The following is an 18576-nucleotide window of genomic DNA, read 5'->3' as shown; positions in this document are numbered from 1 at the left end:
GGTGTCAGTGACGTGAAAATATAATTGGTTGCCACTATCATATACACTCCGCCTATTTCTACAATTTATTTGCTTAACATATGATTTTAAACCCAATCGTAAAGACTAAAAAGCAAATGTTTTTTTTTATTTAAATAAAAAAACATTAGCCCTTTTGACTTTGTGGCTGTGCTAGCTAGTAGAACTCGAAAGGCTGGGAGCGCACAGACCCGCCCTCTAGCCGCCATTTTTCGGTCTCGGACTCCATCAGGCAGGAGGAGTGGAGCCGAGTATAAAGAAGGGAAAGACAATTATAGAGGGACCCTATTATTCAACTTTCCAGAGGATAAAAATATACGCAACAAACTCTACATTTTTGTGGCTAAAAATGCATGCATTGGAGCGGAGTCACTATTTAGTGAATTAATTTTGTGTGAAGACGTGTTGCAGGCCGCCATTTTTGTTACTGCCTTAAAAGTCTGTCGGGACTCCAGAATAGGATTTTTAAAATATATTTCCGCGAATCGTGCCAATGTTCGACCAAGAAATTCAACAATTACAATTTAGGCTCCAGCGCGCAGCTATTTGCAACATTGTTTCGACATGGAGATTCGTTTAATCTAGTAGTGAGGCGACCTTTTCTGTTCTCATTTAGACAGTGACTGGATATATATTGTTTCATGACATAGATACGATTATTTTTTTCGGAAGAGGGAACGAAAAGGGGAACCTTGATTGATCATTGTTACAGCCAGGCATTCTAAATGTGTGTCACTTCTCGTAGTTTGACACCGAGATCTGGCATTTATCATTGACAATAAACGTAGAAACATTATGCTTCGAAGTTGGCTCAAGCTAGTCACAGCCTGTCTCTGAAACGCCAGGTAACGTTTCTATTGGATGTAGCTAGCTGAAACCTGCAGGCTTCGGCTAGAAATTGATTCAAGACGAGTATAGGGCGACGGCTTGCCCTGCCCTGGATCTTCAACCTTTAGTTGAAAATCGGTTTCGCATCATTATCTATCTAGCTTATTTAGGTAACTAGTATATTTTTATTTATTTATTGTTTAAACTAATATATTTGTTATTTCTATTTTGAGTTAATTTAATTTAGATCAAATATGTCATCTGCACGGTTCGATTCATCGGACCGGTCCAGTTGGTATTTTGGGCCGGTGTCGAGACAGGAGGCGCAGAATAGATTACAAGGACAGAGGCATGGCATGTTTTTGGTTCGGGATTCCTCTACCTGCCCTGGCGACTATGTGTTGTCAGTATCTGAAAACTCCAAAGTGTCCCACTATATCATCAACTCCTTGCCAAGCAAGAGGTTCAAGATCGGTGACCAAGAATTCGAGCACCTCCCAGCTCTTTTGGAATTCTACAAAATCCACTACCTGGATACGACTACACTGATAGAACCTGCCCCCAGGTAAGGAACTGTCATTCATAGGCTGCACCTGCGACCACAAACCACTCAAAGGAATGCAGTTAAATGCAATTAGGACTGCAAGATATTTAGAATTCCAATTATTTGACACATTTCCTGATATATGATTGACCTATTAGAAATCGATTCTGATGGTTGTACCACATTTCAATCACAAACTATAGGCTACCAGGCTTATACTTAATGAATAAGTGACCTGATTGACCTCTCTTGTAATGACAAGTCTAACAAGGAATTGTGTAGTTCCTTTCAGTGCTTCTGCCAGTTTGAGTTATTGTTGCTGCATAACCATTTGAACCTCGTCTAGTTGTGTTCACAAAGAGGGTCACACTTTAAAAACAGTAGTGACTGCTGTTTTGTGAGAGGAATGTATATATTTCCAGCTTGTCAGCTGATGGTTTCAGTAGTTCAGCAGTAAAACTTTTTTAATATTATCTTGAAACAGTCTTTTGAAAATCTACATGTTAATTTGTATTTTATGCTCACCCTCCTGTCCAGGTACCCTAACACAGCAATAGGCACCGGACCCATTCAGACGATGGGGGGTCTAGAGGACAACCTGGAGTACGTGCGAACTCTGTACGACTTCACGGGCAGCGACACTGAGGACCTGCCCTTCAAAAAGGGGGAGATCCTGATCATCCTGGAGAAGCCTGAGGAGCAGTGGTGGAGCGCCAAGAGCAAGGAGGGCCGAGTGGGCATGATCCCTGTGCCCTACGTGGAAAAGCTGGTGCGACCCTCCCCTCACCCTGGCCAGCCCCCTCACAGCTCCCGCAACTCCAACAGCTATGGCATCCCAGAGCCGGCACACGCTTATGCCCAGCCTCAGACGCCCTCACCCCTGCCTCCTGGCACCCCTGGAGCAGTCATCACCCCCCTACCCTCCATGCAGAACGGGCCAGTCATGGCTAAGGCCATTCAGAAACGAGTGCCCTGTGCATATGACAAGACTGCCCTGGCTCTAGAGGTAGGAGTTCCTCACTTTCTGTTGTAGTATGGCTTTGTGAAGGGAGGCCTAAATCCTCCCAGTTGTCCCCTATTCTCATATTTGATTAGTTGGTTCACTATGTTGTGTACATTTTATTATATTTAATGAGCTGATGCTGTGGAAACTGCATTGTAGTTTGTCAGGAACTGTAGCCTGCAGCCACAGTACACATTGTGCCAAATATTATGTATCAGGTCATTTAAATACAGTTGTGTTTGAGACAGTTCTGATGCAGCAAGCATATTCTGTCTTGCATCCCTCATTTAAGTAATCTCCTTTCCTCCCTTTTCTCCTCCTATTCTCTGCTCTCTTCTCCTGACCAGTGGTATAGATTCCATCAATCAGTCTGTGTAGATATTTTGTGAGGAAACGCAAAGTTGTCAGCTTTTTTTGGAGTATAAATGCTGAGGGTGGCGGTGGGTGGCTTTGAGCTCTCTGGACTCCTCTCTCTATTTGTTAAGCTCATCTTCAAGAGCCACCCGCTAGGCTTGGGCGGTATACCACATACCGGGGTATTTGGAAATAGCCACAAGGTGGTTTTTCAATGCTGTTGAAACTGTTTTTCAATACATTTCTATATTGTTAGCTACTTTTTAAGTAAATACCTGCAGTCAAATTGTAAAATGCTTGAGGAGATAAAGCAGATCGCGTTCTTCATTTCACCTGACGTGCAACTATAGTTTATCTTCACAGAAAATATATTAGTGCAACCCATTTGGTAGAAAATAGCTTCATTGTCACCAGATGCCAACAAAGTGCAACATTATATGGCTGGCAGCCACACAAGTAAATGAGCTTACAATGAAAAAGCAAGTTTTTTTTTTGCCAAACATGATGCGTGCCCATCATATTTCTAATGTGTATCATAGAAAAAAATGTAAACAGCTACATTTCAAAATGTTTTAGCAGAGAAAAGTAAGCTAGCTACACATCAGTCAGAGCACTGTCTTTTGATAGAAGGCCCATTGCCTGATTGACACCCACTTTATAAGCTGATTGCATGTTTTTGCAATTTGTTTATTTTTGCTTGCGCTCGTGAGCATATTTAGCTAGCAGCCTCCATGGAAATTCATTATTACTTGTGCTGATTTTGTTAGCGTTCTGGTAATAGGCTTTTTTGAGTTTTGGTGACCCCTTGTGTACTAAGCTGGTAATACTGTAAATCCCGGTATGAGAGGAAGGACTGCATGAGAATATGAAAATTGGGATAACGCCCAACCCTGGCTCCCGCTCACCCAAAGATCACCCCTGATGGACAGGTACCCCACAGGGGAAGCTAGGGCCGATGACATGCCAAGTGGGTATCTAACGCCAACACTCAAACTTCATTTTTGATCTGTTTAACCATTGAAGTCAGCTCTCTTGATTATTCTCTGTAGACCACTTGCTCTGAGAGAGAGAGAGAGAGAAATCCTGAGATTATTCAATAATTAGAGGGACGTGTTTTGTGAGTAAGGTCAGTTTGTTCTCATCATGTATCCTCCAGAGCAGATGGAAGGTTTGCGTTTAAATTCCCATCTGACAGTCGGGTTGTGTGAATTGCACCACCACTTTCACAAACTAGAGCAAGGCTGACTAATGCCTTGGATTTACCATCCTCCCCCAGAATTCAGCAGAGTTTGAGTCAGTGGAGAAAAATGGGGTATTACGGTAGCTTCCACCACCTTGGATTAAGTCATCTGATTTAATCATGGAAACTGCTGTGGCTCCACTTCAGAATCTCTCAGCTTTTGTCCTCGTCTCTCTGACTCTGAATATAGTTTCCATCACACCACCTGAGGCAATGGTCACGCTTCCTAACTCAGGTGACTTATTTCATGACTTTGAATGAATTGGTTTGGTATGAACATCTATAGGTAATGTCCAGTCTCCTTTCACCCACAGCCCTCGACTGTAGCAGTATTTTGATTGGAGATTAGCATGTTGTCAAATGTGCCATTAGTCATAGTGCACATTTTCAGAGGTAGAGAGAGATCTGCAGCATTAGTCATCAGTAGCTAGAACTAGACCTCCACACTAAAGTAAACCATCTCTCATTTAGAGGTTCTGCTCATGGTGCATCTGTGTTTCCACAGCAGGCCTCTGGTGGGTACAAGTTTGATGGGGACTTCCCCCTGGTGTTGCTGCACTGTCCTCAAACACCCACTCATCACACATCCACTCTTCCTACACACACTTTAAGCATATATGAGCATGGTCTTATTTCTATTACAGCATATTGGTTGACTTATTCATATTCCATTCACCCAAGTCTGTAACATGGATAGGTTTAGGCTACTACATGATATTGTGTTAGCTTTGTGTTACACATTATCAGGTTGCTACAACCTGGCTGATGAATTAAAGTTTATAACGTATGTACACAGTTCTAGAGAATTTTGAATAATCAAGGTGATAGTGACACATTCAATACTGCTTTGCACACTCTTGCCTGCATCTAGCTGATCTAGGGTGTAATCATTAGTCCAACAGTGTGAGTTTCTGTTGGACAAATGAATCAGAATCAACAGAATCAGTGGAATGAATACACCCCTGATGACACGCAAACACAGTTCACTTTCATAGCAGCCACATAAAAACAGCATGATCACTTTGCTCATTGTGTATATATAATTCCTTTTCGCAGCTACACTGAACAAAAAAATAAAACGTAACATGCAACAATGGATTTCATTTGACTGAGAATACAGATATTTATCTGTTGGTACCTCTGTTTTTTTAAGTAGGGGCGTGGATCAGAAAACGAGTCACTATCTTGTGTGACCACCATTTGCCTCATGCAACGCAACACATCTCCTTCGCATAAAGTTGATCAGGCTGTTGATTGTGGCCTGTGGAAAGTTGTCCCACTACTGATCAATGTCTGTGCAAAGTTTCTGTTTCTGGATATTGGCGGGAAATGGATCACACTGTTGATACATGTTGATCCAGAGCATCCCAAACATGCTCAATGGGTGACATGCCTGGTGAGTATGCAAGCCAAGTAAGAACTGGTACATTGTCTGTATCCACAAATTGTGTACAGATCCTTGTAACTTGGGGCTGTGCATTATCATGCTGAAAAATGAGGTGATGTCGGCGGATGAATGGCACGACAATGGGCCTCAGGATCTCGTCACAGTATCTCTGTGCATTCAGTATGCCATTGATAAAATGCAGTTGTGTTCGTTGTCCATAGCTCATGCCTGCCAATACCATAACCCCACTGCCACCATGGGGCACTCTTTTCACAACGTTGACATCAAGACCCTGGCGAGGACGACGAGTACACAGGTGAGCTTCCCTGAGATGGTTTCTGACACTTAGTGCAGAAATTCTTCAGTTGTGCAAACCCACAGGTGGCTGGTCTGACGATCCTGCAGGTGAAGAAGCCGGATGTGGTGGTCCTGGGCTGGCGTGGTTACACGTGGTCTGCGGTTGTGATGCTGGTTGGATGTACTGCCCAATTCTCTGTAGAGAAATTAACATTAAATTCTTTTGCAACAGCTCTGCAGTCATCATGCCAATTTCACGCTCCCTGAACTTGAGATACCTGTGTTGTGACGCAACTGCACATTTTAGAGTGGCTTTTTATTTGCCCCCCCCCACACACACACACACACATGGTGCACCCGTGTAATGGGCATGCCGTTTAGTCAAATTCTGGGTATGCCACCCCTGTCAGGTGGCTGGTATATCTTGGCAAAGGAGAAATGCTCACTAACAGGGATGTAAACAAATTTGTGCACAACATTTGAGAGAAATTAGATTTTTGTGAGTATGGAACATTTCTCCTATCTTTTATGTCAGCCCATGAAACATGGGACAAAAACTTTTTACTTGTTGCTTTTATGTATTTGTTCAGTATATAGTACTAGTCAAAAGTTGACACACCTACTCATTCCAGGGTCTTTCTTTATTGTTACTATTTTCTACATTCTAGAATAATAGTGAAGACATCAAAACGATGAAATAACACATGGAATCATGTAGTAACCAAAAAAGTGTTAAACATCAAAATATATTTGAGATTCTTCAAAGTAGCCACCCTTTGCCTTGAAAGCTTTGTGTACTCTTGGCGTTCTCTCAACCAGCTTCGTGAGGTAGTCACCTGGAATGCATTTCAATTAACAGGTGTGCCTTGTTACTTGTTATGGCTGCAATCCCGCTAACGGGATCGATATGACAACTACCAGTGAAAATAGAGGGCGCCAAAATCATACCACAGAAATCTCATTACAATTCCTAAACATATACATGTGCCTCATACCATTTTAAAGCTATTCTCGTTGTTAATCCCACCAAAGTGTCTGATTTCAAATAGCACTACAAACGATTGTTAGTTCTCCACCAAACCACACAGCCATTTTCCAGCTAAATAGAGCATTCACAAAAAGCAGAAATAAAATTAATCACTAACCTTGAATTGTCTTTATCTTCATCAGATGACACTCATAGGACTTCATGTTACACAATACATGCATGTTTTGTTTGATAAAATTCATATTTGTATATAAAAAATCAGAGTTTACATTGGCGTATTAGATTCACTAGATTCACCAAAAACATCAAGTGATTTTGCATAGCCACATCGTTTCAACAGAAATACTTATCATAAATGTAGATGATAATACAAGTTATACACATGGAATTATAGATATACCTCTCCCTCTTAGAACTACCCATCCCGCATCCGGTATATTTGTCATCAGCAATGCTGAATAGCATAGCGCAACAGTCAAAAAATATTACAAGAAAATGTTCATATTCATGAAATCACAAGTGAAATATAGCGAAACACAGCTTAGCCTTTTGTTAATCACCCTGTCGTCTCAGATTTTGAAATTATGCTTTACAGTGAATTCAATACAAGCGTTTGTGTAAGTTTATCGATAGCATAGCATTATGTACACTTAACATCAGGAAGCTTGGTCACGAAAATCAGAAAAGCAATCAAATTAACCGTTTACCTTTTGATCTTCGGATGTTTTCACTCACGAGACTCCCAGTTAGACAGCAAATGTTCCTTTTGTTCCATAAAGATATTTTTTATATCCAAATACCTCCGTTAGTTTGTGTTATGCCCAGGAATCCACCGGAAATAGCGATCATGACAACGCAGACAAAAATTCCAAATTATATCCATAATGTCGACAAACATGGCAAACGTTTTTTATAATCAATCCTCAAGGTGTTTTTCAAATATCTATTTGATAATATATCAACCGGGACAGTTGGCTTTTCACTAGGACCGGGAGGAACAATGGCCGCCTCTCTCTTTTGCGCAAAAATCACTCTGAGAGCCCCCACTTGACCACTTACGTAATGTGGTCGTTGACGCTCGTTCTCCAAAATAAAGGCCTGAAACTGTCTAAAGGCTCTAGACACCTTAGGGAAGCCATAGAAAAAGGAATCTGGTTGATATCCCTTTCAATGGTCAATAGGGATGCATAGGAACACAGAGTTTCAAAATAAGTCACTTCCTGATTGGATTTTTCTCAGGCTTTCGCCTGCACAGTTCTGTTATCCTCACAGACAATATTTTTACAGTTTTGGAAACTTTAGAGTTTTATATCCTAAGCTGTCAATTATATGCATATTCTAGCATCTGATCCTGAGAAATAGGCCGTTTACTTTGGGAACGTTATTTTTCCAAAAATAAAAATAGTGCCCCCTAGCATTCACCATATGCGTTCACAGGGGAAGGCCCTGCGTTCCACCGGTCATCTGAAGTCATTCTAATTCTCTGGTTGGAATGTTATTCAAGATATATGTAAACAACATTCTAAAGATTGATTCAGTACATGTTACGCAACTTTTGGACATTTCGTCACGTTATAATGGACACGCTTTGTGACTTTGGAATTGTTTACCAAACGCTCTAACCACAGTAGCTAATTGGACATAAATAAGACATTTTCAAACAAATCAAGCATTTATTGTGGACCTGGGATTCCTGCGACTGCATTTTGAGGTAAGGAAACATTTATCATGTATTTTCTGATTTCTGTTGACTAATACATGGCGGCTAATTTGTTCAGAGCTCCGTCTCAGATTATTGCATGGGTTGCTTTTTCCGTGAACTCTTTTTTTGAAATCTGACAGTGGTTACTACATACATGATTCCTTATGTGGTGTTTTATGGTTTTGATGTCTTCACAATATTTCTTCAATGTGGAAAATTGTAAAAAATAAAGAAAAGTTTGAATGAGTAGGTGTCCAAACTTTTGACAGGTTCTGTAGCTCTCTCTGCTTCTCCTTAATTTGGGAATAAATTAATTTGTTCAAAACTGTTCAACTATCATTCTCTCTGAGTCAACTACTCATCACATTTTATGCACTGGAGTGAAAGCTAGCTGTAGCTTATGCTTTCAGTACTAGATTCTCTGATCTTTTGATTTGGTGGACATGTCAGTTCATGTTGCAATCGCTCCGATCGGATGGAGCGCGTCTTCTGGACGTTGTCATAATCACTGTGTAAGTCTATGGAATGGGGTGAAAGCCATGAGACTCCTAAGTTTTATATTGAAGTCTATGTACCCAGAGGAGGACAGAAGCTAGCTGTCCTCTGGCCACGCCATGGTGCTACCCTACAGTGTTCTTGAGGCTACTGTAGACCTTCATTGCAGAACAGTGTGTTTTAATCAATTATTTGGTGCTGTGAATATATTTAGTATAGTTCTATCTAAAAAAAGGTTAACCCCCCCCCCCCAAAAAAAAAAAAAACCTGCCAACTTCTTTCCACCAATCGTTTTAGCCAAAGTGTATTTTTCCATATAAAGACACACCCCTATGTGTTTTAATAACATCAACTATATGTAGGCTACTGCACTTGTCTGATGCATTAAGCACACTGATTAAATAATTAAGACGCACAATTCATTCGAGGGAGCCAGAAATCAAGAGCCTAACCAGAATTTTTTTAAATAACCTGTTCTCGAACCACCGTCTACTGGCTTTCACAAATTCTACCACTACGCTTCCCAAGTTGCCGGTAATAGGCTACACCAGGGGTTGGCAACCTTTTCCACTTGGAGTGCCAATTTATCTATCACGATCTGCGTGCCAGTTATGATTTTCATATGCACATTTTTGTGGAACAGTTTATTTTATGATAGTCTTCGTGTCTTGTCATGTGATTTAATAATGAAATTCTATGAAAATTATGCAAGTCTAAAAGTAACTTCCATTGCCAACTTTGTAAAAATATCCTAGATAAAGCTAACAAATAAAAACATTGCAGCCCGAAGGTAGAAAATATCCTGATTTTGAAAAATAAAAAACTTTGGCTACTCGTGGCTTGTCTGCAAGGAACTTGAAACATTGTATCAATTTGGTCAAGCCTTAAGCTTGTGCCAACAAACTTGCAACATTGTATAAAATATTCTGGACCCTCAGTTAACCATGCTGGTGAGTACCGGATAGGCACAGCTGTAGGCTATTTGCGTGTAGGATAAGACGTAATCGGATATTTTCTGACTTTTCCACCCACTAAATCAGAGCATTACATTTGTTTTCTCTTTCACACAGTGGTTATTGAAAGGGAGAAAGCTGGAATGTTTTTTTCATATTCTACATTAAGGTAGCATTGTCATTGGATGTATACACAGACTTTGTTTACTTGCTGTTTGAGCTGAAGCTAAAAATGGCTTTGAGAGGCTTCACAGCTCAGTAGTGCTGTGTTAAGACAGTCAGAAATACTATTAGATTCCCAAATGGGCACATTTATAAGCCTACGTTTGCACGCAGGCCTGGTAGCCTAGGCCTACTTCTATGAGTAGTCCGGTGCACCTTACTCAACATTGACATGAGCGCTCCAAACAAAACACAATTAATAAATTGCCAACACATAAATGGAATGAAATTAACCAAAATTGGTTTCTCACAAGTGTAGCCTAGGTTGCGTGCTCTGTAAACGTGTCAATTGCAAAAATGAGAACGCTATAAAAGACTATAATATATTGAATGCAATAACAGAAATTACGGTTACCAAACATTGTAGTTGAGAAATTATGGGAATTGACGGTAAATGTACTGCTGGTGATACTGGTGTGGCATCGCCGAGGCCTCCACAATGGATTGGTCCACTGAGATAGGTGTCAATTAAGACACACAAATTCTCGCTCGACCAAACAATCAACCAGTCGACTAAATTGGGTCAACCCTAGTCATCCTCTGAGGAGCCTCCACTGGTCCATATGTGTAAAGTGTTTTGTTATTAGTCTTTTACACTTAATCTCTCTCTTTCTGTCTCTTTTTTTTCTAGTCTTCTCATGGCTCGCTTCCTCTCACACACTCACTGTGATCTCTTTCACACTCTGAATTGCTTAGAGTAGGTCATTTCCTACTGCAGAAACCTACAATTTAGCAGCAGTCTATTTTGGGGCCGATCTGCTTCCGGAAACAAAGTCATTATTCTGACTCCATCTGAAGGGAGGAATATACCCTGTGATCTACCACCCACCCACCCACTCTTATTACAGAGAGGCTTACTGTAATCTGGTTATTACTAAGGTTTTATTGAAAATATATTAAAGTTATTCTTAACATAATTTACATTGTAATGATAAGGACCACTTGCAAAATCAGTTTAGGAAAATTGTATCACCACACAACAGAATCATTTCTGATATGAATAAAGTGCTAGTAGCCTATACATTGGGATTTTACACAGTGGTTATGCAGAACCCCATTCACCCATTACTTTGTAGTCAGATTAGTTCTACTAAAGCTTTTTGGTCGACCTGACCCAATTCACATAAATGTGATTTACAGATCTGTCATTCTTCATTGAAAGAAAGTCTTAAGCAGGAGATCTGTTCTATGTACTCATTTCTATGCTTCCTGTTTTTAAATTTAGTGTTTACTACTTTTACTTTTGGTTTTTGTACACAATATATTTCAGTGGTTTATATGGTACAATGATTCTCTACACTGTACATTGCTTGTTTTGTCACAAACTGAAATTAAGCTTACTATTAGAATTTTAGCAACCAGGAAATGATGGAGCGATTTGTGCATATTGCACCTTTTTTAAATTTTGACTACATTAACATGTTCTTTCCCTATGCAAGAAGAGAATGCGTTGATTGCAAGAGACTATTAAAGCTGAGGAATTTGTCTGAAGGATTATGATTATCGATTGCAGATAGGTCTGGATGACTTCATTTACATTTACATTTTTTACATTTACATTTAAGTCATTTAGCAGACGCTCTTATCCAGAGCGACTTACAAATTGGTGAATTCACCTTCTGACATCCAGTGGAACAGCCACTTTACAATAGTGCATCTAAATCATTAAGGGGGGGGGTGAGAAGGATTACTTATCCTATCCTAGGTATTCCTTGAAGAGGTGGGGTTTCAGGTGTCTCCGGAAGGTGGTGATTGACTCCGCTGTCCTGGCGTCGTGAGGGAGTTTGTTCCACCATTGGGGGGCCAGAGCAGCGAACAGTTTTGACTGGGCTGAGCGGGAACTGTACTTCCTCAATGGTAGGGAGGCGAGCAGGCCAGAGGTGGATGAACGCAGTGCCCTTGCTTGGGTGTAGGGCCTGATCAGAGCCTGGAGGTACTGCGGTGCCGTTCCCCTCACAGCTCCGTAGGCAAGCACCATGGTCTTGTAGCGGATGCGAGCTTCAACTGGAAGCCAGTGGAGAGAGCGGAGGAGCGGGGTGACGTGAGAGAACTTGGGAAGGTTGAACACCAGACGGGCTGCGGCGTTCTGGATGAGTTGTAGGGGTTTAATGGCACAGGCAGGGAGCCCAGCCAGCAGCGAGTTGCAGTAATCCAGACGGGAGATGACAAGTGCCTGGATTAGGACCTGCGCCGCTTCCTGTGTGAGGCAGGGTCGTACTCTGCGGATGTTGTAGAGCATGAACCTACAGGAACGGGCCACCGCCATGATGTTGGTTGAGAACGACAGGGTGTTGTCCAGGATCACGCCAAGGTTCTTAGCGCTCTGGGAGGAGGACACAATGGAGTTGTCAACCGTGATGGCGAGATCATGGAACGGGCAGTCCTTCCCCGGGAGGAAGAGCAGCTCCGTCTTGCCGAGGTTCAGCTTGAGGTGGTGATCCGTCATCCACACTGATATGTCTGCCAGACATGCAGAGATGCGATTCGCCACCTGGTCATCAGAAGGGGGAAAGGAGAAGATTAATTGTGTGTCGTCTGCATAGCAATGATAGGAGAGACCATGTGAGGTTATGACAGAGCCAAGTGACTTGGTGTATAGCGAGAATAGGAGAGGGCCTAGAACAGAGCCCTGGGGGACACCAGTGGTGAGAGCGCGTGGCGAGGAGACAGATTCTCGCCACGCCACCTGGTAGGAGCGACCTGTCAGGTAGGACGCAATCCAAGCGTGGGCCGCGCCGGAGATGCCCAACTCGGAGAAGGTGGAGAGGAGGATCTGGTGGTTCACAGTATCGAAGGCAGCCGATAGGTCTAGAAGGATGAGAGCAGAGGAGAGAGAGTTAGCTTTAGCAGTGCGGAGCGCCTCCGTGATACAGAGAAGAGCAGTCTCAGTTGAATGGCTAGTCTTGAAACCTGACTGATTTGGATCAAGAAGGTCATTCTGAGAGAGATAGCGGGAGAGCTGGCCAAGGACGGCACGTTCAAGAGTTTTGGAGAGAAAAGAAAGAAGGGATACTGGTCTGTAGTTGTTGACATCGGAGGGATCGAGTGTAGGTTTCTTCAGAAGGGGTGCAACTCTCGCTCTCTTGAAGACGGAAGGGACGTAGCCAGCGGTCAGGGATGAGTTGATGAGCGAGGTGAGGTAAGGGAGAAGGTCCCCGGAAATGGTCTGGAGGAGAGAGGAGGGGATAGGGTCGAGCGGGCAGGTTGTTGGGCGGCCGGCCGTCACAAGAAGCGAGATATCATCTGGAGAGAGAGGGAGAAAGAGGTCAGAGCACAGGGTAGGGCAGTGTGAGCAGAACCAGCGGTGTCGTTTGACTTAGCAAACGAGGATCGGATGTCGTCGACCTTCTTTTCAAAATGGTTGACGAAGTCATCTGCAGAGAGGGAGGAGGGGGGGGAGGGGGAGGAGGATTCAGGAGGGAGGAGAAGGTGGCAAAGAGCTTCCTAGGGTTAGAGGCAGATGCTTGGAATTTAGAGTGGTAGAAAGTGGCTTTAGCAGCAGAGACAGAGGAGGAAAATGTAGAGAGGAGGGAGTGAAAGGATGCCAGGTCCGCAGGGAGGCGAGTTTTCCTCCATTTCCGCTCGGCTGCCCGGAGCTCTGTTCTGTGAGCTCGCAATGAGTCATCGAGCCACGGAGCGGGGGGGAGGACCGAGCCGGCCTGGAGGATAGGGGACATAGAGAGTCAAAGGATGCAGAAAGGGAAGAGAGGAGGGTTGAGGAGGCAGAGTCAGGAGAAAGGTTGGAGAAGGTATGAGCAGAGGGAAGAGATGAAAGGATGGAAGAGGAAAGAGTAGCGGGGGAGAGAGAGCGAAGGTTGGGACGGCGCGATACCATCCGAGTAGGGGCAGTGTGGGAAGTGTTGGATGAGAGCGAGAGGGAAAAGGATACAAGGTAGTGGTCGGAGACTTGGAGGGGAGTTGCAGTGAGGTTAGTGGAAGAACAGCATCTAGTAAAGATGAGGTCGAGCGTATTGCCTGCCTTGTGAGTAGGGGGGAAGGTGAGAGGGTGAGGTCAAAAGAGGAGAGGAGTGGAAAGAAGGAGGCAGAGAGGAATGAGTCAAAGGTAGACGTGGGGAGGTTAAAGTCGCCCAGGACTGTGAGAGGTGAGCCGTCCTCAGGAAAGGAGCTTATCAAGGCATCAAGCTCATTGATGAACTCTCCGAGGGAACCTGGAGGGCGATAAATGATAAGAATGTTAAGCTTGAAAGGGCTAGTAACTGTGACAGCATGGAATTCAAAGGAGGCGATAGATAGATGGGTAAGGGGAGAGAGAGAGAATGACCACTTGGGAGAGATGAGGATCCCGGTGCCACCACCCCGCTGACCAGAAGCTCTCGGGGTGTGCGAGAACACGTGGGCGGACGAAGAGAGAGCAGTAGGAGTAGCAGTGTTATCTGTGGTGATCCATGTTTCCGTCAGTGCCAGGAAGTCGAGGGACTGGAGGGAGGCATAGGCTGAGATGAACTCTGCCTTGTTGGCCGCAGATCGGCAGTTCCAGAGGCTACCGGAGACCAGGAACTCCACGTGGGTCGTGCGCGCTGGGACCACCAGATTAGGGTGGCCGCGGCCACGCGGTGTGGAGCGTTTGTATGGTCTGTGCAGAGAGGAGAGAACAGGGATAGATAGACACATAGTTAACAGGGTACAGAAGAGGCTACGCTAATGCAAAGGAGATTGGAATGACAAGTGGACTACACTTCCATGAAGCCTCATCTGATCCAATGTTTCTGCAACAACATCTAAAGCCTTCCCTCCACTTTCAGGTTTTAATCTTCCTCTTAACAATGCCAACTTTCCACATTTAATCCCGAGTAAATAGCATGTGGTCTGAAGTTTGGGGTCACGCACAGTGTCACAAAGCATCCGATTTATGGCTTTCTGCTCAGCCTGTCATAACCATAGTACAGTGTCAAATACATGAAGGGTTGACCAAATCATGTGATGGTTGCAGTTGGCATTTATCTTACATTTTCCACCCGATTTTTCTGTGCTATTAAGGAAAACTCTTCTAACGCCATGCTCCATTTCTCCTCAGGTGGGTGATATAGTCAAAGTGACGAGGATGAACATCAGCGGTCAGTGGGAGGGAGAGGTAAACGGCCGGAGAGGTCTCTTCCCCTTCACCCACGTCAAAATAATAGACCCCCTGAATCCAGATGAGTGTGAATGACCTGGACCCCAACCAACCAACCCTTCCACAGTGACACCCAAAATGCTGGCTGTCTCCACCCTGCCTGCCAGTGTCACCACGGTTACGCGCTTGCCTGCTTGAGGCTATACCGCAGCGCTCCCTGTTATTGTCACGCCAACCATCGTGCAGCTTTCTGACTGTTTACAGCTACAGACTTAACTAAACTCCTACATCGCCAACTTGGTTACAGTTTGGTCTGTGGTTTTTGTCTTTATGTCCTTTAATGTGTGTTGCCATGGCTCCCACGACGCCATGTCTTACCTGGTCATTTTTTTGTTTGTTGATATTTTGTTACATTTGAAGACTTAGGAATTTGTTGAGAGCTTGCTTGTGTTTTTCATCTTGTGGATTGGAGGAGGTTAATGTAAAACAAAACAAAACAAAAAAGAGGGGGGGGGGGGAGGGGGAGCAAAAGGTGACTGAACATCACATGAACTGACTGAGGTCAGGAGAGCAAAGGCATAAAAGGCTTCAGGTGAGGTTAGAACCAGCCAGTTAATTGTCTCTCATCAAACAATCATTCACTGTTGTACCTTAACCACAGCCACACATACACACCGTTAAACCATTACTTGTTTAGGGCAACTGCTGTGTGTGTGAAGATCAGTCTCTTTTCAGCTCAGCCTGTGACAAGACAGGGACAGGAGGACAAGCCCACATGGATCCTGCCTTGTGGAATAGCCCACAGCCTCAGTGACATGAACCTAGTCGACAGAGTTCCCTTATTTATGTTTTCCCAAGACAACATGTGAAATGGCCATGTGTGATGACATCTTTTTGTTTTATTTATGCCATAAATTCAGGAGTTCTGCAAGGTGTTTGTCATAGTGTAAGAGCATGGCTGTGACCAGGCTATAGCCAATGTTATAAGAGGGCTTATAAATACTTTTGAGGGGTAAGGGCTTTTCTATGAGACAGATGCCTCCTGCATCCAATGTTATGGGTCATGGGAGGCGGGCAAAGGTTTCATCCAGCCAATGACATCCCATCAATACCTTTCACTGAAAATGCAACTTTCGCACAAGCAATCCTTTCCTCTTCTCTCTCTCCAGGTTCCCTAAGGTGGTGATTGGTTACACTTTTGTCTTGTTTGTAGATGGTGTTGACTGTCGAGCACAGATTCTGGGCAGACAACATGGTTGTCTTTGGTATGTCTGATGTTGTGATGCCAGAGCTGTCCTGCTCTCAGGTGTGTGTATGTGTGTGTGCACGCGCTGATAAAGTGCCCTACTAGATATCTGCTGTAAAGAAGAAAACAGACTTATTCTCCCTGAGTGCTTTCCCTCAATCCCCCTGAGCTTTTTCATTGGGTAGAGTAATCCCATTGTACAGCTATCAATCGTGTCCCAACTGTACTGTTTTTGTTTATTATGTTAGCCAGCTGTTAGACTGAAAATTAGACCGAAGGTCGCTTTCTAAAAAGGGAGAAAAAAATACCTGTTGGTGGCCTCTGCATGACTTCTTGGCCTTGAGGTTTTTCTTCCTGGTCAAATGCTGCTTTGTCAGTTCTAATTTCCTCCAAGTATGAATTAGACTCGTCTTTTTTTTTCTTTTTTTTTACATTATCTGTGGAATAAATTCTTTCAAATATAGTTTGGTTTTCCTTGTCCAACCTCTCATATTAACCCATTTGATTAAGCAATACATCAATCCTAATTCTTGTTTTTGTTAGGTGAAGATGTTTTCAACCTGCTTCAGATTTGTTTTCTCTCAAGGCATTAAAAGTATTACTGTGCTTTTCCCCTCGTGTTTAAGAGAGCCTCCATGTTGTATCCTTAATTCAAAATGAAAAATTGTGCCTTTTTATTTTCTTATACCATTTACATGTGTTAATATTTCCCATGGTTAACACCCGTACTGGTATGACCCTTTATGTACAGAACAAGTTAATAAAATGTACATCTACTTCTTTTAAGTTGCTCTGACGTCTTTCTTATGAGATGGGAATAGGAATGCTCCAAATAGGTCTCCTGCTCAGCATAGATGCGTTGGGGGGGATGTGTACGTTAAAGTGGAACAGAGGAGGAGTAGGTGGGTGGGATGTTTTTGCTCACTGCTTCATTTCTATTAGTTTCAGTTTTGATTGTGGCTGTGCCCAGGAGAAAGGAAGCAATTAATTAATGTTAATGAAGTGCTAATAAAAGAACTTGCACACACAGCGCTGACCTAGAGAGAGACACTTTTAAAGGGCAAGGTTTAGTCTCTTTTCTCCTTACATGACCGGTATCCAAATATGTACATTTAGGTCTACTACATGCATGCATTTCATGTTAATAGGGTATACTTTTGGAAACTTACTCAATTCATTCAATATCATCTTAGTTTGGGCATTGTAAAATGATACTGAACAAAAATATAAATGCAACAATTTCAAGTTAGTTCATAGAAGGAAATCAGTCAATTGAAATTAATTATTTATGTCCTAATCTATGGATTTCACATGACCTGTATTCATGGATGCAAAGGGATGCCAGGCTACTGCCCCCCCACAGAAAAATACAAATTATGTCAAATAATTTATCTTTTGTCTCTGTGTTTCAGAATTTTCCTTCAATTCGCAAGAGGCTGAATGTATCTCACAAGAGAAAGCATCTGAGCGAGCGAAACAGCGCCCCTCTGTCTCTCTATGTGTAGGCCATCTTTCTGATACTGTCTGGTCCAAACGAGTATGACATTGTTGTCACCCATAGCATTGAATGCAAGGGAGCTCAACTGTGAATGGTCCTGGCGAAAGAAAGAAAAAAAGTGTCTGGGGAAGCCAGCTTGGATTTGGCGTCTCTTATATCAAATCGCTTTGAGAGCATACGTCATTAATATAAACAACTTATGTTGTTGCATCTCGTTGTCTTGTTCTCAGATGGCTAGCTAGCTAGCTAAAATTGTCCCTTTCCTAAATTAGCCATGGATGGAGATAGGGATTTGGACTTGTAGGTTTACTTAATTCTCCATACTGGCCAATGATTATAACGGCGATTCTGATCCAACCATAAATTCATACATTGTTGTCCCCCTGGCCTGAGAGGATGGAAGTTCAATATGTTGCTAGATGTAGAAGGTTAACTAACATTGCTCATGAATGAGAGTTAGGCTAGTGAGCAAGCAATTTAGCCAGGTAGCCTAGGACAGCAAAAAATACAAGTGTGTACTGTCATAGACCGCTTCGTCAACATGAAAGAGAGGAGGATGGTATTGGCGTTTCTCTACAAGTAGGGTGAGTCAACATGTTTTTCTACTTGCATGAATGCATGCGCAAGCACACACACACAAACAGAAATCAGAACCATGGACAGTCACATCATATTAAGCTCATGCAGATTGGACTAAATTGTTTTTGGTGTATTTTAATTGTCACTG

General features: G+C 43.0%; 1 protein-coding gene across 1 annotated transcript; it reads left to right on the top strand.

Annotated features, from left to right (window-relative positions):
- The first annotated feature begins 203 nt into the window (after window positions 1–203).
- LOC135544511 (crk-like protein) lies at window positions 204–17137 on the top strand. The gene is made up of 3 exons (XM_064972178.1): window positions 204–1411; window positions 1928–2396; window positions 15067–17137. The coding sequence occupies exons 1-3, from the start codon at window positions 1101–1103 to the stop codon at window positions 15199–15201; spliced, it is 915 nt and encodes a 304-aa protein (XP_064828250.1). The 5' UTR covers window positions 204–1100; the 3' UTR covers window positions 15202–17137.
- The last annotated feature ends 1439 nt before the right edge of the window (window positions 17138–18576 follow it).

The sequence above is a fragment of the Oncorhynchus masou genome, chromosome 8 (assembly GCF_036934945.1).
Source record: "Oncorhynchus masou masou isolate Uvic2021 chromosome 8, UVic_Omas_1.1, whole genome shotgun sequence".
Taxonomy (NCBI): Eukaryota; Metazoa; Chordata; class Actinopteri; order Salmoniformes; family Salmonidae; genus Oncorhynchus; species Oncorhynchus masou.
Note: the sequence above shows the minus strand (reverse complement) of the source record. Positions and strands in the feature narration are given on the sequence as shown.